We start from the raw sequence: 22,432 nt of genomic DNA, 5'->3' as shown, positions 1-22,432 counted from the left end.
ATGATAGGTTTAATTTATGATATTGTGAATGTTAAAAATGATAGTTGGTTTATGATGTTTGTTGATAAGAGAAACATAGACTCCTAAAATATATTTTTATTTAATATAAATATTCCTCGTATATTTTCTTAGAATATATAATTATTTACTATAATTAACTTATATTATATTTATTTACTATAATTAACTTATACTATATTTATTTAATATAATTAACTTATACTATATTTATTTACTATAATTAACTTATACGCAATATTCTCCCAACTTATATCCTAACAATTATTGATGGGATGTGTGTAGAAAAAATTATTAAGAACATGAACACAAGATATTACGATGAAACGGTTAAACTTGGAACAGGAGAAGAAAAATAGGTGAAGGTGTACATTCTTAGAAGGAAAGGACAAATACAAGATTCAATGCTACATGTGACAAAAAAAAAAAGGTTAAAATATACCTTGTTAGATTTATGTAAGAATGTATGAGTGTCCCGTCTCTGAGGCCAAGTTGAACGGTTGGCAATGCATAGATAAAAGTCACATCTTCTGGCACTGCACTTCTCAGTAAAACACCAGCTGCTCCAGACAGCAATCCCAGAGATGAAGATTCTTGAAGACCATTACACAAAACAATTTTTCCCTCCACCAAATTCTCGTCTAAGGAATTTTGGAGGCAAAACGTAAGTAGTCATGGTGTAAGGATAAAGAAGTACCGAGACTCACTAAATGTAATTGTAAAATTGTTACCAGAGAGAAAGACTACATTTTGGTACCTGGATATGGAACTATTGTATCCAGCATTGATGTTTAGTGCATTTCCAGCATAAATTAATGAAAAGCTCTCGTTTTTCAGATCAAATGAATTGATTGAAACTCCCTGAATATTTAGTATGATTTATGAGGTTAATTAGTTAAAACAAGGAAAACTTGCCATTGATCACAATATAAGGCTTCACTAGCAAGGTTAACACAATTAAGTTTTTTCTAAATGAAGAGTAAATTGAAACAAAAAAAGAATATAACCAAAGTGAGTTATGGTAATATAAATATGATGTAAGACCAAAACATTTATACTCTGAATTACCTGATAAACTGTGCCATCACCCAACTGAACACTGGTAAAAAACTTTGTGCTAGCTGCTACAGAAAGTGCCCATGGTGCATTTTTAGATATTGTATAAAACTCTGGACCTCTATTACCAGCTGAAGTAGATGTTAATATGCCTTTTTTCATAGCATGGAAACTCCAGATCGCATATATATCATTGAAATAGTCGTTGTGTTCTACGATTCTTGGTCCTGATGAAATGGAAATGATGTCAACACCATCTTCAATGGCTTCATCAAATGCTTGAAGGATGTCTGCATCGTCACAACCAGATGACCGACAAGGTTTGTACAACCGCAGTTCATTTTTTTTTTTTTTTTTAAGTTTCCGGTTTATAATAATTACCGCCCCTAAATGTTTTTTTAGAATAATTCCCCCCATTCCTTCAGCATAATCTAAATTTCTCCCCCAAACCCTAATTCTCCCTCCCCACTGCCTTCAATCTCCCAAACCCCTTTCATTCCTTCAATATAATTTGAACTTCAAACAATTTCTTCAAAACATATCAGTGGTTCTCCGCATCACAATCTTCAAACAATTTTCGTGTTGATTCCCCACATCCGTGTGGCTTCGTGTTGGTTCCTTGCTTGGAAACGAGGCATTCGTCGAGATATCTTATTGTAGAAAGAACACAACACTCTTAACAAGGTTCCGATCAATTTCGTGTGTTTTATGTTTTTGTTTGTTTTTTTTTTCTCTCTAACCTCAGTGCATGTGTTGCGCTGAAAGAAATAGAGGTGGAGTGTGAGTTTTTGAAGAGGTTCTGCGAGAATCTGACGGAGGAGAACGAGAGGTTGCAGAAGGAAGTGCAAGAGCTCAGTGTGGAAAGAGGTCCCTGCTGCAGAGGTAGAGTGTGAGTTTTTTTTCCTTACTTTTATTTGTACTTGGTATTGTGTCGACATGTCATCTCTCTCCCTATCAGTCAGTTTGGCTGTGATGTCTTAACCATTGCATGATATTAGTCTAAGTTTATAACAGATAATGATATATCGCATGTAGAAATTGTCAAAGACTTAAAATACGATTTAGGTATGAATTAATGGAAAAATAAAACGCATAGTAGGATTTATTAGCCTAACCATAAATGCATGCACGAAAACAATCTCATAGGTAAAAGCAAGGAGCAAATTGAACCAGGGAAAAGTTAAATAATTTAGTTTTAAGTTGACAAAAAATTTTGCTGGTAAAAATTGATTTTGTATATTTTGTTTTTATCAATATTGATTCTGGATCGTTGAATTTGGAAGTCGACATAAGTATGTATATATATATATATATATATATATATATATATATATATATAAAGTCTTGATTTGATTACTCTATTTTGTACAAGGGTTGGTTTTGTTGTGTGTACGTGTTTTTTCTGCTTTTCACTTGTTTGAGGAATGGCATGAACGAAATTGATTGAGATACATCCATGTAACATTCACTCCAAAAGGAAACAAAAATGGAGAAAGATAGAAGGAATGTTGACAACAATTGAAAGATGATCCATTAAGAATAATGAGTTTATGTGAGGGTTTTGAATGCTTTTCTTATTGAGCTAAGAACACCTCTGTCATTCATATATTTGAAAGAATGGTTGTGGAAGTGGTTTTCCTTCTAAAAATGCTTTCAATAGCACCAGTGATCTCTCTGGCTGTGAAAATGGAGCTTCATGAGCAGCTCCTCTTACAGTGGCAAATGATAAGATGTCTCCATATACTTGTGTCCAACCAGCCACCTGAAAATTATCAGAAAAGGTTTGAGCTGATTGACAGAACTAAGATGCAGTGAAAATTTTCATGGTCTTCATGAAGTAAGTCTTAACCTGTCTTCCCTCAAACCAGGTTCTGTAGGACACTGTTGTGTTAAGTCCAAAGTTCTTGGCCAGTCCATTTACCAGGGTTCTTGTACCAATTAATGAGAACACTGAATCTTGATCTCCACTGCAGTAAGAGAAGAAATTGTTTTGATTTGTTTAAGAATGTTAGCTTAAATAATTGTGACAGGACTGTGGTGCATAGACATAATAAAGTGAACATCTGATTTCATGTTAGATTAACTGAAACACAGATTCATGATCTGCAACCAAATTAAAGTTACTTTGAATAACTTACATGCTTCACATATGAAATGTCAGTTCGAAAATACAAATGCTGAACCAAACATGTACTCAAAATTCTGTAATAAAAAGAAACTAAACTCATTTACCTGTATACCAGAACCCTGATACCGGACTTAGCAAGTGCACCTAGAATAGAAATTGTTGGAATCTCTAGATTCTGCATGTCATATTTAAGAATACTGTGACAAAGGAAAAATATTAGTAGCTATCCAAAAGTCTCACTGAAAAGGAGAACATTTATTGTAGTGTATTAACAAGCACCCTGATCTTGAAAGTTTGGTGCTAGATGAAATAGGTGTGGAACTTATATTTTATCCCTCTCTTTTTCTTTACACTATTTTTAGTGAAACTAGAATTCTCTAATCTTTGAAACTTGAGATCAAACATTAGAGGGGAGAATTGTGATGGGGTTCCTGAGGAGAGATTTACAGAAGTGTATATAAGTGATTAACATCACCTTCAACTCAAACCCTACAATTGGTATATCGATCTTCTTTCTTATAAGACATTCAACTTATTCATTTCTACTCAATGTCCCTAGTCATATCCTTTTTTACTCCATTCTAACATTGTCAATCTTTTGCTAGTTTTTTTCTTTAAAAGTAGAATCTGTAAGTTATATTTGAGCCTATCCTGATCAAACACTCCATGAATAACTTTTGGACTTTTTGGACTGTTTTTGAGATTTTACATCAGACTATAAATATAACCAAATTACAATATATAAGTAGATATAAATCTTATCTTAAACTGATTTTATGAAGTTGAAGAATTAAACTTAAAGTTAAAAGGTTACTAGTGTTTTGCCATCTTTTAGGCAACAAAACTTACTCGCTGCAAATTGACCAAGAAGTGATCCCTACGAGCTTAGCGTGAAGAGCTTTTTGCACGTCTTTCCTATTCAAATATGAAGTAGTTTCATCATCCACACAAACATCTATCTTTCCTCCCTCTTGCTGCATAAGAGTTCAAAGCTTGCAAAATAAATGAGCAGGAAAACATATGACATATTTGGACAAGTATAGAAAAATAAAAAAAAATTAAACTCTCTTGAGTAAAACTNGTCAAATAAGTTATTGAAGAAAAACCAATTCAAATAGACGCAAAATGAATGAAGCACATACCAGTTGAGTCATTTGATTCAGCACATAAGCCTGTTGATCTACTGATGAAAGACACACATCAAGTGTAACATCATATGTNTCAATATATCTACTAACTTCCGTTGACACTAGCCTATGTATTCCTGAACAAAGGGGGGTAAGTGTCCCACTTAGGTGCTGTCTCCTTATTTGGGAAAAGTTGCATACTTTGGTGATGATTTCGTAAGTTGAATCTGATATTAGGCCATGGGACCAGAAAAACTCAGCTCTAGAGTTGAAATCCGTGTTAAATTCTAGAAGAGGATTCCCTATCTGCAAGTATANAATATGAGAAACAAGTTGTGCTGTTCAAGTTAACAAAAAAGTGCTTCTTATGTATCAATCATTAAAAATATATCATGTGTGTACTCACTGCTATTCCCTTGAGATTGAACCTGGTCTCGGTTTGAACAATGAGTTGTGCAAGTTGGGGTACATAGTGACCTGAAAACTAGTGTGCATTACCTCACAGAAACAACACAAAATGAAACATTATTCATTTACCACATATATATATATATATATATATATATATTAATATATATATATATTAATACCTGCATAGCTTTCCCCTGTGATAAAGAAGTCATTGTTTTTGAACTTTGGGAATTTAGTGAACCAACGCTGTAGGAAAACAAGATTGTCCCTTGCTGTAAGGAAGTGGAACCACACATCAGATTTTTGAGAAATGTGACATCATAGTTTTGATCCNTAATCAAACTACAAATATGGTTAATAGTTAATCAATTCAGTTCAACTTGTTAGCAGCTAAACCGTGACTCATTTAGTACTATTTACATGCTACTTTACAAAATGCAATGGAAGAAGAGAAGAAGAACCTGTCATTTCATCATTGACATAGTCATAGAAAGATTTGTTGGCAGAGTAGGAGAAACCAACACCAGCCGGTGATTCCAAGTACAGGACATTTGCCTCTGCAACAAGGACAAACTCAAATCAATAAGAAATTTTGATTAAACCTAAAAGGTCACTTAGCATATTCCAATAAAAAGTACAAGATTAGCTGTGTTTTTTGGATTACCTTTGTTCCAGCTAAATTCATTTCTCAAAAGTCCATTTTCACTTGGTTTGAAAGGGCCATGCTCAGCAAAAGCTCCAACTCCAACAGAAGAACAGCCAGGCCCTTCAAAACCCAAATAGCATATTAAACCGCTTCTTCCACTGAATCTAAAGGGTTTGGTTAAGATTCCAAAACCAAAGAAAAAAAAAAGAAAAAAAGAAGAAATTTTGTCATATACACTACAGCATATACCAATACCTCCATTTAACCATAGAACTAGTGGCTTTGAAGCCGGTTCCACTTCTGCTTCAACAAAGTAGTAAAACAAAGCTCTCTTCTGCTTCTCATCCACAGTAATGTAACCTGCATATTGCTGGAATTTGACTGGTGGCTGCCCTGGCAAAGTGCTTATCTTATCAGCTTGTGAAACTGAATTCACTCCCACAACACTTTGAGCTATAACAAATAACAGTGATGCTGCAATCATAACAAATGACTGAGACATCATAGTAAGATCTGAGAAGGGGTTGTTGGTTTGAGGACAGTTCTCTGTGTGTGTTCTTTGAAGGTTGAAGGCAGAGTAAGGAATATAGTAAGGGCCTATGTGAGTATGATTATTATAGTACTGTGGTATGTGTTAGTGTGCATGTTGGGTCCATGACTCTGAAACAAGTTTTGGTGGTGACCCCAATGTCTTGAATCTTGGAGCTTCATTATGTTATAAAAACGTGTTGTTACACTAATATTGCAAAATATTTAGTGTTGCTTTTTTACTGTGCACTTTCCGCAAGACTCGATGGAACGTTGCTCTGCAAGTCTCGTGCTTCCATCAAATGCGGAAGATTCGCAAGCCTCCAACGTTTACTTCCCGCAAGTCTCCAATGTTTAAGTGAGAATTCAGATGAAATATGAAACCCTAGCTTTCATATATATGCAAGTTCTTCTTAAGGGTATATTTATAGGGAAGAATTTGATCTTGTAAAGACTTGGTCCTAGTAGTCACTTTACACACATTAATTGAGAATGCTTACACAAACATGCACTTGGATGAAATTTTCCTAACTTTTTTCTTCTTTTCTTCCTATTTAGTTTTCGGTCACAACAATCACTTATAAGACATTTAAGAGGGAATACTAATACAAAGATGCAATGGAATTATAGTTTTCTCTATCCATTAGGGTTTACACCTAATAAAGATGTTGGTAAATATTTAAGAAGGAAAAATACTTTACTATGATAAATTTATCACTCTTTCGATTTTAAGTTATCACATTTTGTTTTTTTGGACAAAGTCTTAATGCAGTTTTTAAAACATAAAATTGAAAAAAATATTGTGATGAGAACATCAATATGATAAGCACAAAGTTAAAACTTATTCAAATGCCTTAAATTTGAGGACTTATATAAAAAATTATTTTGGATGAATTTCTTATTTGATCATTGGATTGTAATAGTATAAATATACAAATTGATAACCTAATTGGAAAGAGCTAAAAAAGAATAAACTCCACCAATTTAATATCAATTATTATAATATCAATTATAATAATTGATATTTAACACTAATAATTAAATTAAATAAAGGAAAAGTAAATATACAAGAATTAGCTAATAAAGGCTAATTATTCTAATTTAAAACTAATTATTATAATTGATATCCTCCCGCAAGTTGAACGATCTGGAAGAGAGATGCAACTTGAACAGTAATGAGTCAAACCGAAGATGAAGCAGAGAGGCTTGATGTTCTGCTTTAGTTGAGGAACGCCCAATCTGCATCTTTAGACACTGTGTGAAGACGCTCCTTTAACTGCTTGAGGTATAAGACGGTCTTGTCGACGCAGGTTTGATAAGCAGGATTCAAAGTTGGAGGTACATCAGTGGTGGAGATCGTCATCGGCGGCGCAGGAAAGGATTCATCTGGATATTTGAGAAGATCATAGTCATCAAGAACAACTTCAACTAATTTAAGGGTAGAAGCTTGGTGACACTGCTAAGGGTGATGCAAGTGAATGGTTTTGATGGCTTATGAAGATTGCTAATAGATGAAGAGTTGTCGTTGGCCATGGAGGCAAAAAGAAAAGGAAGGATCGACGTCCTGTGTTGAAGAAGATAAAAAGAAAAGCAAAACATCCATGAACAAGTAGAAGATAAAAGACATCAGATGAAAAATAGACTTTTAGCGAAATTGATAACTTAATTGAATTTCTTATCTCTGTTTCTTTCTTCGAAAAAGTTCTTTTAACGATTCTTTTGTGACAACTTTTTTACAACACATACGTGGTAGCTTGTGATTGGTCTGTTTTAAATATTTTCTTAAAAATAAATTCAAACATACTAATAAAATGGATCTTTCGTTCTTTTTATTTTCATTATATCTAATTATTTGGAAGTAAACAATTCAATGTGCTTATGTTAGAAGGTGGATGAGATTATTTAAATTGGAAGGTTTCTAACAAGAAGAAAAACTCAATTGAAAGGTCAACCATTGAATTAAATTAGAATACATTCCTCTTCTAGTAAAAGCATTCCCTACCACGAGTATCCTTTTTTCTACCATCATTCTTCTTAATTGAACATGTTTACTTGACACCCTTGTCAGAATACTTTTGATACAGGGACCATACTGTACTCGTTTGAGCTTGTCACCAAGACTAACTATCGACTCTAATACTATTCTGATAAGAAAAACCAACAACACAACTAAATTTCTAAAGAATGCAACAAATATAATTTCTTCTAACTTGCAATAATCTATAAGGATCAACTATCAAGCAATAATAAATCACCAAAATCAATAACAAAGGTACAAAGATTTTTAAATTGGAAGACCCCTTAAAACAAAGATAAAAATCATGATTCGTCCACAAAAAAGAAATAGTTCCACTGTGATCAACAAAGTGTACAAATGAGTCTTAATCAACTATAAAAAGTAATATTAACATTCAACCAAATAGCAAAGTAACAAACTTGCAAAATAGAGAACAAAGAAGATAAAGAAATCCTAAATAAATAATTGTTGTAGGAAATGAATTTCTTCCAACTCAAACCTCTTATCAACAATGAATAATAGAATTTTTCAAACTTCTTGTCAAATTTTTAGCACGATCCAATGGTAACTAATCCACAGTGTCGATTTCACAATGACAGCCCATTGAAAAACGTGAACAATTTTTTCTCTCTTCCTTCTCATATTTTTTTCAGGTCAACATAATCAATGATTAAGATGATCAAATAGTGAATTTAGTGTACCAATAACAAGATTAGTATATAAATAGGGCTCACTTATAACTTACATTTATGGATGGAACACAACAATAGGGCTCCTTACTTGAAAAGTTCCATCATCCCAAATCAAAGAACACGAAAGTGTATCAACATTAAGTGTTCCTTCAATCACAAGAGTGAAAGACTTCTTTTGACCCACATACGAGAAGGACATAACGTCTGGCTCTACTTTCAACTTTAACAAAGACGGAGGTACATTTAGCCTAGCTTTGTATGTTGATGTGTTGGCTCCAACATTGGTAACGGTTCTGTGAAAAGTGCTACTAAAAGGTGTTGAAGTGTACATGGAAAGAGCAAAAGATGGGAGATTAAGATTCAAAACCATTCCATTATTAGGTTGTTGTGTACAGCTGCTATCATCCTTTGTAATAGTTCGTAGCTTTTTGGTATCATATCCTTCGCCGCATAGAAAGTTAACATAATCAATTTCATTTGCATCATAAACTAACCCAGGATTCAGTGCCTTCATAGGGTTGATTTGGCCAGCACCATAAGCAAATTCAGCTTCAGGATTGAGTGATGCACTTATTGGGGTAGCTGCAAATGAGAGAGAAAAGCAACACACTCTATTTATTTAGACAATATTACATGTTTACTTTCTTTGTTTATTATTCAGAAAAAATAATAATCTTTAGCAAGATGTATGTGATTTAGAGGTTGAAAACAATGATTACCAGTGGTCATCAGTGCTGATTTGATTGCAGCAGGGGACCAATCAGGATGAAATGATTTGATATAAGCTGCTGCTGCAGTAGCATGAGGGCATGCCATTGAAGTGCCAGACATTATAATATACTCTGCAATTCTAATATCTCCTCCGACATCAGAAACAAATGAAATTGGAGGACTCGCAGCTAAAATGTCAACCCCTGGAGCAGCTAAATCTGGCTACAAAAAATCAATAAATTGTTAGAATAAGCAAATTATATCTTTGAAAATACAAATTGTTATGTATATTACATTATATAAAGTTACCTTAAGAATGTTTGGAGTGACTGCATTAGGTCCCCTAGATGAGAATGAAGCTATGTAAGGGGCTATTGAGTCTGGATCTTCATAACTCTTAAATATGGTAGCAGTGGGATTACTGCAGTATGCAGATAATATAATATGAAATAGTGATATGAATAAGAAAACAGCTATTGTGATTGTGATCCTTATTTTGCAAACTCTCAAAATATAAGAGGAATTTCTATTAGAAAATGGATTTGTAAGCCTAACTCACCCCACAAAAACGGCTTGTAAGGTGAGGATTGTGTCTCACTTTGTGCGTGATATTACAAATTGGGTGGTCCAATATTGGTCCGACACGGTTGGAATAGAAACAGAAATACCTACTTAGAACTCGCTAGATAGGCTCTAATCATGGTTCTGATACCATATTAGAAAGTGGGTTTGTAAGCCTAACTCATCCCACAAAACCGACTTGTAAGATGAGGATTACGCCTCACTTATATATTATAAATTGACCTTATCTCTAGTGAACTTCCAATCATTTCTGAAGTGAAATCTTAAAATTCATAAAACTATTGAGAGAAGAAAATTAAATATACCTTGATCGACTTATGTAAGAATGTATGCGAGCTCCATCTATGCGACGAAGGTGAACTGCTGGCAATGGATATGTAAAAACGACATCGTTTGGCACGAAATTTCTAAATAAAATACCAGCTGCTCCAGAAACCAATCCCTCAGATGAAGAATGGAAACCATCACACAAAACAATTTTTCCTTTCACCAAATTCTCGTCTAAGGAATGTTTTTGGCATAACCTAAGTAGTTATAATGTTAGGACAGATTACTGGAAATCAGTAAATGTAATTGTAAAATGATTACGAGAGATTTTGGTACCTGGATATGGAACTGTTGTATCCATCGATGATGTTTGGTGCATTACCAGCATAAATTAATGGATAGCTCTCGTAATTTGGATCAAATATATTAACTGAAACTCCCTGAATGTTGGGTATAGTTTAATTGAAGCAATGAAATATATGAAGATAAAGGAAATTATACTCTAAATTACCTGAAAAATTGTGCCATCACCCAACTGAACACTGGTTAAAAACTTTCTGTCAGTAGTGGTAGCTGCTACAGAAAGTGCCCATGGTGCATTTTTGGATGTTGTATAATACTCTGGACCGCTGTTACCAGCTGAAGTGGACGTTAATATGCCTTTCTTCATAGCATGGAAAGCTCCAATGGCATATACATCATTGAAATAGTTGTAGTATTCTACATTGGCAGGTCCAATTGAAATGGAAATGATGTCAACACCATCTTCAATTGCTTCAACAAATGCTTGAAGGATGTCTGCATCATCACAATAACCAGATGATGACCAACAAGCTTTGTACACAGCAATGCGTGCTGATGGAACTCCTCCTCTTGCTGTTCCTGATGCAAGGCCAAAGAAACTTGCGAACTCAACTGGGTTTCCAGCGGCAATGGATGCACAATGAGTGCCATGCCCATTTGAATCCCTTGGAGATATGAAATCATCTTCTTCATATGAATCCTTCGTACGAAAATATTTAGCTCCAACTATTTTACTGCAAAAAGTTCTCAATGTTAAATTACTATTAATTTAATAGTGCCTTATATATGTAATTCGTGGGATTATTTTAGTGTAAGAATATTTAATATATTAACTATTACATTATAAATTTATTAATAAAGTGATGATAACTGTTTTAGATATGCTAAAATCAATTGCTTTTTTTTTTTCTTCCATAGTAGTTTTTAAATAAATAATTCAAATTTTGAATGATTTAGAGATTTAAATGTTGAGGTAGTTATTCAAATATATATATAAAAAAATATTTTTATGACCTATCTTAAGGGTTATTGAATAATGTATATAAAAGATCTGTAAACTCATTATTTCACGGGTTTTGCTTGGAGGTATCAACTCCTTTATATGTGTTTGTCTTATTATTTTATATTGTTTATTGTTGTTGAATTTTTTTTTATAATGTGAAAGACTGGCTTATGAGAATTTATGGCATAATTTCTTTTGAAAGAATGACTTTCAAAAGTTAAGAGAGCTGTTTTATCAATCACCAAAATTATGAAATTTAAGAAATTTATTATTTTATTATGTTATGAATTGGAATGATAATGTAAAATCAATTGTTCGGGTTCATAAAAACTGTTAATCTTAAAGATTTATATGTATTATTCAAAGGTACACCATCACTTATAAAGATTTGCTTGCATGTGTTGAGTGTGTACATACATATATTTAGTTGGCGTATTATATGAATATGAAATGTATTTATTTTATCTAAAGGAAAACTTACATTATTAAAGTCAATATGGCTTGAAAGTGTCTCAAACATTAACTTGTGAGTTTGCTTTTGTATATGTTTGTTTTGTGGGTATCTATTTCATCAAATTCAATGATTTGAATTAAATGATTCAGTTTTAACTAGGTGTAATGTGCTTAAACGTTGCACTGATAATGGATGAAAAAGGCTCATTTATGTTTAAAATTGATAATACAAAGGAGTTAAATAAACAGGTTTAAATAGTTCTCGAAATCTGACATTAGTTACAATAATTATACTTGTGCGTATGTTGTCATTTACATTACATGGTATATATTATTGTAATAAAAGAACTAAAGGAAGTAATAAAAGAGAAAATATTAATTATTTATCAAAAGAAAATGTATTGTACTTGTTGCAGATGAAGTTATGGCAAGTGCCCTTCCATTTTGATGGAGGTGGACCAAATCCTTGATCATCAAAACTATGAGATTCTGGCCAAATTCCAGTATCTATTACTCCCACAATTATGTCACTCTCTGTGGTTGTTCTCTTCACAGACTGAGATAAACCTACGAAATCCCAAGACCTTGTTGTTTGCACTTCATTCCTTTTGTTTGGGAAAACAGAAACAACATCATCCAATCCTAAAAAATTATCAAAATCATTCATTACATATAGATACAATTTCATAATGAGATGTAACATGAGTGAAAACATTTTATGACATACAAAAATATCTATTATGACATAGTTAGTATATTACATTGTAGTACAGTGAAGTGTAATCAATACCTTCCATTCTCACTGCTTCTTCTTCTGTTAGCTTTGCCACAAAACCATTTAAACTCTTCTTGTAGCTATGTACCAAAACATCTGCTGTAAATTTGCTGCATCAAACCCATTTCAATATATTTTTTTACTGTATTTCAGGAAACAGTAACTTCAATTTCCATGAATCAGATTACTTTTATCGCATACTTTTTTTTTAATAATTTTATTTACATGAGAATATTTAATTAACTTTTAATTTCAAGTATCAATTCGCATAAACTTTTAATTTATTAGGAAATGTAAAAATCTTCTTTTATCAATTTTGTTTGATCTTTAGTTTTATTTCATTTGAAAATTCTTTTGTTTCGTTAAAAGAATTTTTATTTTCATCACAACATTAATTATATTTGTGTGTGGTTCCATGGTAAAGAAATAAAATCCTTAATCTTAGGTAACTATATTTACACATTTGATAATAGTATATTGAACAATTTTATAAAAATTAAAAACCGTACAAACCATATTGTAAAACATGGATTTGATTTATGTTTTATATTAAACTAAACCAGGTTAAACCACATCTTATTTTATATTTAATTCGAATGAGTTATCATAATTTTTTTTTCATCAAAATCAAATAATAAATTGAACCAAATCCTATAATTAGTTAAAATGATAGAAGAAACTTAAAAGAAAACTGAATTAATAACCTGGCGAGGATATTTTGAAGCATAGTGATGTGAAGTGATTCCGTGGATTCCACGCCTTTGGGAAGATCACCCATGTACACAATGTAAGTCTTACAAACGAAAATACAAAAAACCATTATTTAGTATCTAAAATTTTGTTTTCTTGTTAAATTAACGATATATTCTAGTAAATAACTCGTTATAAAAATTATTATTAATATTTTAATGTAATTTTTTAAGCTTTATTTTATCATATTAATATTCCTTTTTTCTTTCATTTTCTTTTCTCCTCTCCTTATTTTTTCTTTCTTTCTCTTTCTTTTTCCGTCTCCTATTACGTTGCATCACCATGCCACACCGTTGTCGTTAGGAATGGCAAAAAAATCCGTGTCCGCGGATATCTGCGGATTAAACCCGTTGTGGATAGTTAGTACTCGCGGATAATAGGTACCCGCGGGTAGCAGGTAGCGGGTTTTTTAATACCCGCTTCTTATCGGGTCGGGTTCGGGTTTTGCACTATCCGTACCCGCGGATACCCGTTACCCACTTAGAAGTTAAAATTATATCTCTCTCCTTAGTTTCCTTTCCATAAGTACCTTTAACTTAAAATCTAAAACATTTCAATTTTTTTTTTTCAATTTAATTTGGATTATTTCATTTAAAAACTTATAAAATATTTTTTTTTAAATATTCGCGGGTTGAAAACGGATATCCAACGGGTACCTACAGGTTTTAAAATACCCGCGAGTATTTTTTAAACGGGTACCCGGCGAGTAGCGGGTCAAGTGACGGGTACGTTTTTATCTGGCGGGTCGGGTTACGGATAGGCACTATCCATACCCGACCCGACCCGTTGCCATCCCTAGTTGTCGCATTCCTTCTCTTTTTCTTTTTTCTTATTCACTTCCTCTTCCTTCTTATTCTCTTTCTCTTCATCATTTTCTTCTTTTCACTCATCTTCTCTTAATATACAAACAAATATCATCAGACTTTTATACACACTCATTGTATTAAAGTTACAGTCGAATTTTGGAGATAATTATTATTTCCCCAGCTTTTTCAAAACATATAATTGCTTATAAACCGCCATAAAAGTTAAAATTTGAACAAGGGATAGAAAGTTTTGGGCAAAATATTATAAAGGTCAAATAAAAAGTATCTCTGTACTCAAAAGATGCATGCACAAATATACATATTTCTTGAAGATCGTATAATTTAAATGTGCTCTAAGAAAAAAATAATATTTTTTTTCACTAAAGGGTGTTTGAAAGATGATAGAAGTAAACTACATGTTATAGTTTCCTTAAAATGAAAGTTATGAAAATCAATGATTTGCAATCAAAGTTAGGTTATTTACCTTTCTTTCATCTTCTGAATGTGTTTGAACAAAAAGAAGAAAGCACGTAAGTGTATGGAGACTCAATAAGCGAAGAGATATCATCTTTTTGGTATAATCCGATAAGTTCTTCTTAAGAGTATATATATTATAGGCTAGAACTTGGTTGTTAGAGACATATCAGAATACTTATAAAAAACTGCAATTAGATTGAATGGATTGCTATTTTTCTCTAGTTTACACCTAACAAACCTAACAAATCTGTTGGTAAAGCTTTCGATGAAAATTATACCTATAATATTAAAAAATAAATTTTAAGTCTAACTCAACTCAAAAGATGTTATACACTTATATATTATAAAATGATCTTATTTTTAATTGATATGAGACTTTTATCATATAATAAATTAAGAATTTATACTATTAAAAAATAAAATATGACAATCAAATATTCATGCGGGAAAACAAATAATCAAATAAAACTGTTAAAATTAAGTATAATAATAAGATATACCTTTCAAAAATAATTTAATTTAATAAAATTGAAGTTTTAAAATTATTTATGGGTTTTTCAAGATATTCATTAAAGAGACGGCATAAATATGATTTTAACCTAATTCACGGAAGACATGTGGAATTTACATCATTTTCAACCTATGAATAATTTTTCTTATGAGTATTTCATGTAAGACGTGTGGAATTCACGTAAGAGATGTTTCTTATATAATGTTTAATTTTTATTTTATTTTTATCCAGAAGCACTTGATTATTCTCAATAATTTTTTTTCAAGAGTCAACTTTTCTTTTATATAATACATTTCTCCACAAATGTACAAATGATAGATTTTTTAAAGGAACAAAATGATAGATTTTTTAGAGGAATTTATTAGGAAAAGATTATTTTGATTAATCCATATAAATAATTAATAAGTTTATCAATTTTTTATATGATATTTAACTTTATTAGTTTTATCTAATTGGTTATTCTCAATAAATTTTATGATGGAATAGAACATTTTTTCTATATTACCAATATATATTTTTGTCATAAAAATGTTTGTGAGACCTTCTCATGTTTTCAATCTCATGAAAAATAAGAATACTTATATTTTCTTTTTGGAGACAATTTTCATATTATAGCACCCATAATTCAAATGGGAAATAGTTTAAACACCTTTGAGAAATACAAGTTTATTTATTATCGACGATAACATACTGTAATTAAATAATACTCTTAGACCTCAAATACACATTAAGTTAAAAATAATCCTCCTTTAATTAATCAATATGTCTCTTTAAGATGAAATCATGATAGAATCGTTAACATATAAATACCTGAGAAAATATAATGGTTCAATTATTGATTTGGTAAGTAGAAAATTTAAACCTATAGAAATGTATTTTCAAAATAAATTATAAGGAAGTTAATAATTCTAAAATTATATATATATATATATATATATATATATATATATATTAAACGTCGTGTATATAACCCATGAGTACATTTCTTATTTAGATTTTTTTTTTTTCGTTTCATTAATATTTAATTATTTTAGAATACGGTCATAAGAAAGACCAATTCAACGCGCATCAAGGTGGACGATTAGTTTAAATTGTGTTATTGAACATACTAATATAATATATATCAACAATATATCTCATACAGAGTATTTACTTGTCTAGAAATCCATGAATACACCTTGTTAGGAAAAATAATTTAATAACTATTCTCACGTAAGGTCCAATAATACAATATTGTCTACAATCCAATAATATACCAGTGTATTCTCACTTAAGATAGGATGATTCATACAATCAAGAGTATTAAAACGATCACCTAAAAGATTGAGCAGTTGTCTCATACAGATTAAACGGTTATTGTTAAACAACGATTAGGTTTACTAAAGATTACTTTATGATATTATTAACATCAATTAGGTCATGATCAGGTCGTTAGTAATTAAAAATTCATTCCAAAATTTATAAATACAAGTTTGAGATAAAGAGGTAGGTGATTGCTTTTATTATATATTAACTGTTGAACTAGTCGACTTTTTATTGACTTTGACATCGAAGTACCTTATGTAAGTAACTTACCAATTGGACCAAACAATTTAAAGAACAAACGGTGACGAAGACGAGCACTAGGACACACACAACTTGGAGAACATATAACCTCAACCCCACAACCGAAACATTTTGGTGCCCACTGTGAGGCCCAAGGAATTAGAAGACAACCCAATGGTGATCATCAGGATCATATGAGCACAATTATGCTAGGAGAGTCGAGCGAACAATGAGATCTCATTGAGTTGATTAGGGAGATACATGGCCAAATGCATGAAATGCAAAGGAGGCACGAAGCGGAGTTAGCAGCGTTGAAGGTTGAACATGCGATCGCATGCCAAGAGCAAACGACCCTACATTCAGTGTTGGATATTCTTAGCCCGTTGAACGTAAACAAGTAGATGAAGGGACCAACCAAGATGATCCAAGAGGGAAGCACGAAAGCAAGTAAGGGAGCTCCCAAAGTACAGATGGTTCACATGGCCAATCTGCTACCTTTTACCCTAACAATCATGGAGATGTCCATGCCCGAGCAGTGGACGCCCCTAACATTCGAGAAGTACGACAAGTCACTAACCTAGACGAACATTTGAGGATGTTTTCCAATGACCTTTTACATGGTGAGCGACCTCATGTAGTGTAGGTCCTTCTCCTTATCTTTAAAGGGGGAGACGTTGGTGTGGTTTAACACCCTGTCACCTAACTCAATGGATAGTTTCTCCATCATTCGAACTCTATTTGGTCGAGATTATGTGGCTAGTAAGATCCAGAACCTGACCCCCCTAGCCTTGTCAATTTATTTACTTGCACATAACCTTATATTCTTTAATCTAGATGAGTTATTAATCATACAATTATTTAGTATTACACGAATCTTTTGGGAAACGACATTTGAATTTAACATTTTATATTACTTGAGCGATTTGGTATACTTGCCAAAAAGTTAAACGTTATCTCCAAAGGTACATCAAAACTAACCACCCCGAGAAGATTCCCACTCAAAGTCAAAGCCTCGATTGATGACCAAGTTGTGAAGAAGGTCAAAGGGAGACTAGGCACTAGAGCAGAAGTAGGAGCAAAAGTCGTGATCGCCCTTTGCATGGTCACATAAATACGATCTCAGGGGATTCGCAGGAGGAGGATCCTCTTCATGCGCGCGAAAGAGGCACCTGAGAAGCCTTAAGATCGTCCACTTGGTGGATCGCAAGCCCAAGTTCATGCCACTTATTTGAATTTAAGGATGTCTTTATGTTTGAAATAAAACACAAAATTTAGCCAAGTTAACAATGACGAGATAGAAAACACAATAGAATTGAAATTTTATCGAACACCTTATTACAAAGTTCGTTAGAGTTAGTGAGGCTAGTAGGCTTCGAGAGGAGATGTGACGAGGTAGTTTGTTAATCAGGCCGAATGCTTCTAACTCCTCAGGCGTCATCGTGCCACAATGTTAGTTTCCTTGGGTTCTCCGTCCAATAAAATAGAAATTTTAGTTGGCCGTTATCTTTGTAAAATTTTTGCCGACCAACCTCTTTTATTACTACCTTAAGGTAGTTAGTCTTGAATCTCTTAAAGAGGCGTCGGACAAAGTGAACATCCACTTCCCCTTTTCGGAGATCAAAGACACGCAATCCCTTCTCACATGTGGGTGAGTATGGAAGAAGTATAGAAAGCAAAAAGGAGTGGGAGTAATATTGATGGCCTTACAAATCACCTCAAAAGCCTACATAAACGCCTACCCATTTGGGTGCAGTTAGGTAGGAATTAGGTTTGACATCTAGAAGCCATTGAGGGCAGCCGAACGAGCAAATCCTTGAAGAGGCAAGAATAGGCATAGAAAAAATCATGTGCAACCCCCTCCTTCCCATGAAAGACCAGTTCATTCTTTTTGCATATAGTAAGATTGAAGTGTTCAACGTCCTCCGCAGCTTTAACCAAGGCCACCCTACCAGTCAATTCCTCTAGAGAGTACCTTATATTGAAACAGGACAAATATTGCCCAACTTCATGAGGAACCCAACCATAACTTGGAACGGGCGCCACAAGCGTACATGACCCATCTCATTCCCCAATAGCATTGTCTCAGGCGACGACACTATTCCTATTTACATTAGTCATCTCGTCTCTTGACTCAATGACTTGCTTGGTTGATTCGAAAATGGGAGAGCCAACTAATATTGATGATGACCATGGATTTAGATGAAGACAAGAGAGTGATAAACATTATTGCCTTAGAGAGAGATTTAGATGCTTAGTTCTTCACATAAGGTTGAAAGTTACAGTGAAAATGATGTTGAGAAACACTTCTATTTATAGCTGAAAACGGACACCCCAACAAACTACTCTCAACAGTGGATCAAGAAGGATCTAACGATCCACATCTTGCGACCCTTCATTTCCTAGGATGCACGAATACCAATTTGTCATGTGCCCCCTTCCCAGCGATTCAACTGTCACATCTTCTCAAATCCTAGCCAGCGGTTACAATTATCGATCAATCACGAAGAAAACTAAAACTCCCAAGAAGCACCAAACTTTTTTTTGGAATTAATCGCTTTGTATATCATGATATGCTCGGGCTTGAGAGCATTCGTGTACTGTATGATCATCCAATTAACCTAGGACCAGACAGTCCACACAGTCAGGAATATTAAAGCGACCATCTATGGCCGTGACATTTAGATCAAACAATTACCCTTAAACAACAATTAGGCTTTGTGGATATTAGTTTACGACAAAACATAATTAACACCAATTAGATCACGATTAGGCTGTCAATAATCTAAAACTCATTTGGAAATCTATAAATACATGTTTGAAGTAAAGAAGCAGGTGATTGCATTTATTATGTATTAAATTAGCCAAATTTTTACTAATTTTAACATTAAAATGCTTTCTACTTGTAATACATCCCATCCATCAGTATGGCCGTTTTAGTTGTAGTCGTTCATAATTACTTAACATTGTAGTATATATTCATTATGTCATTACCCAGTTTCTTTAAATAAATCTATTCTCCATAGCGGCCATGAGTTTCCACTTATTCCACAATGCAACAATATACAATAAAATCATTAGTCTTCATATCAATACAATTATGCAAGGGTGACAATTGGATGAACATGCAACAAAACTAAATTTAAAAGTTTTTTTTTTTTAAAAAAAAAAATTCTTGTGATTTGAAACTGTTTAATGCATTAGATATTTTAGACATTAATTTGGACACGTATCTAGAACGATATTTACCAAACCAAAGTTTATTTTAATTTCTTCTCTTTTATTTTCCATCAATTCGTAGGAATTTATTTATTGTCTACAAATTGGATTTAAGACAATGTTTGAATCCGAGGTCTGAAAGAAACAATAAAGTTAAATAAACTCATGCTTACCTATAAGCATCTGTATAATTTTTTTCTATTTCAAAGTAGACCATAAGAAAATATTAAAACACTAAATTCAATTTCACTCTTTGAATACCATTTACTTAGTCGATTGTTTTGTTTGCATGGTTCTTAAAATAATGAGACAATAACAAAGATGAAAAAAGTTTAAAGTAAAAAAAAAATAAAGTATTTAGATGAATTAAAATTTTATTATAGAAAAAAAAAACCATAACTAATGGTATAGGGATAATACTTCGCATCACCTTCTTTCCTACATAATCAATTAAAGTCAACTTCTGAATGTAACTCCTTAATTTCAGCCCGAAATTTAGTTTTCATAACTTGATGCACTTTTATAATTTTCCTTTTGTATTTTAAATTGTATGTAGATATTACATTTTGAATTATACCATCTGAAATTTATATTTTTATTTTATATTCTAAAATATATAATTCAAAATATAAAAATTGTATTCTAGATTATAGATTTCAAAATATTGTACAATCTAAAATACATTTACTTTATATTTCAGAATGTAAAATATGGATTATATTCTGAATTATATATCATAGATAGAGTACAAAATTTATGAGGGTGCAAGTTAATTATGGAGGTGCAGAAAGAAAGAAAGTAATTAAGATGTATCTTCACTTACAAGCCCAACTATATTTCTTGCTATATCTTACAAATTTGTGAGTCTGTTCGTTTCATTCTCCCTTTTCTCAGAAAATTCATTGAATCAAACAATGCGTGCATGAAAACAATCATAGGTAAAAGAAAGGAGCAAATTGAACCAGGGAAAAGTTAAATAGTTTAGTTTTAAGTTGACTAAAATTTTTGCTGGTATTATTTTGAAGTTAGATAAAATTGATTTTGTATATTTTGTTTTTATCAAATATTGATTCTGGATCATTGAATTTGGAAGTCGACTATATATATATATATATATATATATATATATGGAAAATGATATTTTAACATCAATTTTTGACACTATTTTGACACTGTACACGTGTCAAAATGTGATTGGATGATTTCAAATTAAAAAAAAACTTAAACAAGGACATATTTGGAAGAGAAAAATCAAAGTCTTTTTTTTAATTTTAAATTGTCCAACCACATTTTGACACGTGTGCAATGTAAAAATGGTGTCAAAAAATTGGTGTTAAAATATTATTTTCATATATATATATATATATATAAGGTCTTGATTTGATTAGTCAGTTTTGTACAAGGGTTGGTTTTGTTGTGTGTACGTGTGTTTTCTGCTTTTCACTTGTTTGAGGAATGGCATGAACGAAATTGGTTGAGATACATCCATGTAACATTCACTCCAAAAGGAAACAAAAATGCAGAAAGATAGAAGGAATGTTGACAACAATTGAAAGATGATCCATTAAGAATAATGAGTTTGTGTGAGGGTTTTGAATGCTTTTCTTATTGAGCTAAGAACACCTCTGTCATTCATATTTGAAAGAATGGTTGTGGAAGTGGTTTTCCTTCCAAAAATGCTTTCAGTAGCACCAGTGATCTCTCTGGCTGGGAAAATGGAGCTTCATGAGCAGCTCCTCTTACAGTCGCAAATGATAAGATGTCTCCATATACTTGTGTCCAACCAGCCACCTGAAAATTATCAGAAAAGGTTTGAGCTGATTGACAGAACTAAAATGCATGAAAATTTTCAGGGTCAAATGCATTAAGTCTTAACCTGTCTTCCCTCAAACCAGGTTCTATAAGACACTGTTGTGTTAAGTCCAAAGTTCTTGGCCAGTCCATTTACCAGGGTTCTTGTACCAATTAATGGGATCACTGAATCTTGATCTCCACTGCAGTAAGAGAAGAAATTGTTTTGCTTTGCTTAAGAATGTTAGCATAAATAATTGTGACAGGACTGTGGTGCATAGACATAATAAAGTGAACATCTGATTTCATGTTAGATTAACTCAAACACAGATTCATGATCTGCAACCAAAATAAAGTTACTTTGATTAACTTACATGCTTCACATATGAAATGTGAGTTTAAAAATACAAATGCTGAACCAAACATGTATTAAAATATCTGTAATAGGAAGAAACCAAAAACTCATTTACCTGTATACCAGAACCCTGATACCAGACTTAGCAAGTGCACCAAGAATAGAAATAGTTGGAATCTCTAGATTCTGCATGTCATATTTAAGAATACTGTGACAAAGGAAAAATATTAGTAGCTATCCAAAAGTCTCACTGAAAAGGAGAAC

The 22,432-nt window shown here is 32.4% G+C and overlaps 2 protein-coding genes and 1 long non-coding RNA gene across 11 annotated transcripts in view; 1 reads left to right on the top strand and 2 right to left on the bottom strand.

Moving 5' to 3' along the window:
• The first annotated feature begins 1,074 nt into the window (after positions 1-1,074).
• LOC111242380 lies at positions 1,075-11,334 on the top strand. 9 transcript variants are annotated; one of them, XR_002669365.1, is made up of 3 exons: positions 1,075-1,394; positions 1,477-1,956; positions 10,916-11,334. It is a non-coding gene; the product is annotated as an uncharacterized LOC111242380 (long non-coding RNA). The 9 variants fall into 9 exon arrangements; XR_002669366.1 differs by having other exon boundaries at positions 1,477-1,963; XR_002669363.1 differs by having other exon boundaries at positions 1,477-1,963; positions 10,900-11,334.
• The window catches only part of LOC106770140 (serine carboxypeptidase-like 45), a 22,587-nt gene continuing 2,711 nt past the window's right edge, over positions 2,557-22,432 (bottom strand). Inside the window, exons 4-10 of the mRNA XM_022785423.1 lie at positions 4,920-5,012; positions 4,736-4,806; positions 4,345-4,635; positions 4,052-4,176; positions 3,307-3,399; positions 2,924-3,041; positions 2,557-2,836 (exon numbers count right to left, since the gene is read on the bottom strand). Of these exons, the coding sequence (XP_022641144.1) occupies positions 2,672-2,836; positions 2,924-3,041; positions 3,307-3,399; positions 4,052-4,176; positions 4,345-4,635; positions 4,736-4,806; positions 4,920-5,012 (956 nt within the window). The 3' untranslated portion in view covers positions 2,557-2,671. The remainder of the gene's footprint in view (positions 2,837-2,923; positions 3,042-3,306; positions 3,400-4,051; positions 4,177-4,344; positions 4,636-4,735; positions 4,807-4,919; positions 5,013-22,432) is intronic.
• Positions 12,304-14,842, bottom strand: LOC106770138 (cucumisin). Its single transcript, XM_022785424.1, has 4 exons — positions 14,758-14,842; positions 13,422-13,510; positions 12,733-12,827; positions 12,304-12,584 (listed from the first exon to the last, which is right to left on the bottom strand). The coding sequence occupies exons 1-4, from the start codon at positions 14,839-14,841 to the stop codon at positions 12,322-12,324; spliced, it is 531 nt and encodes a 176-aa protein (XP_022641145.1). The 5' UTR covers position 14,842; the 3' UTR covers positions 12,304-12,321.

This window comes from Vigna radiata, chromosome 8 (assembly GCF_000741045.1).
Source record: "Vigna radiata var. radiata cultivar VC1973A chromosome 8, Vradiata_ver6, whole genome shotgun sequence".
Classification (NCBI taxonomy): Eukaryota; Viridiplantae; Streptophyta; class Magnoliopsida; order Fabales; family Fabaceae; genus Vigna; species Vigna radiata.
This window is presented reverse-complemented; position numbering and strand designations above follow the sequence as displayed.

Coding starts and splice junctions, on each gene's coding strand:
- LOC106770138 (XM_022785424.1), bottom strand. CDS start 14,841: ATGATATCTCTTCGCTTATTGAGTCTCCATACACTTACGTGCTTTCTT. Junction 12,828..13,421: donor CTTCAAAATATCCTCGCCAG/GTTATTAATTCA, acceptor GGTTTGATGCAG/CAAATTTACAGCAGATGTTT. Junction 12,585..12,732: donor AGAAGCAGTGAGAATGGAAG/GTATTGATTACA, acceptor ATAATTTTTTAG/GATTGGATGATGTTGTTTCT.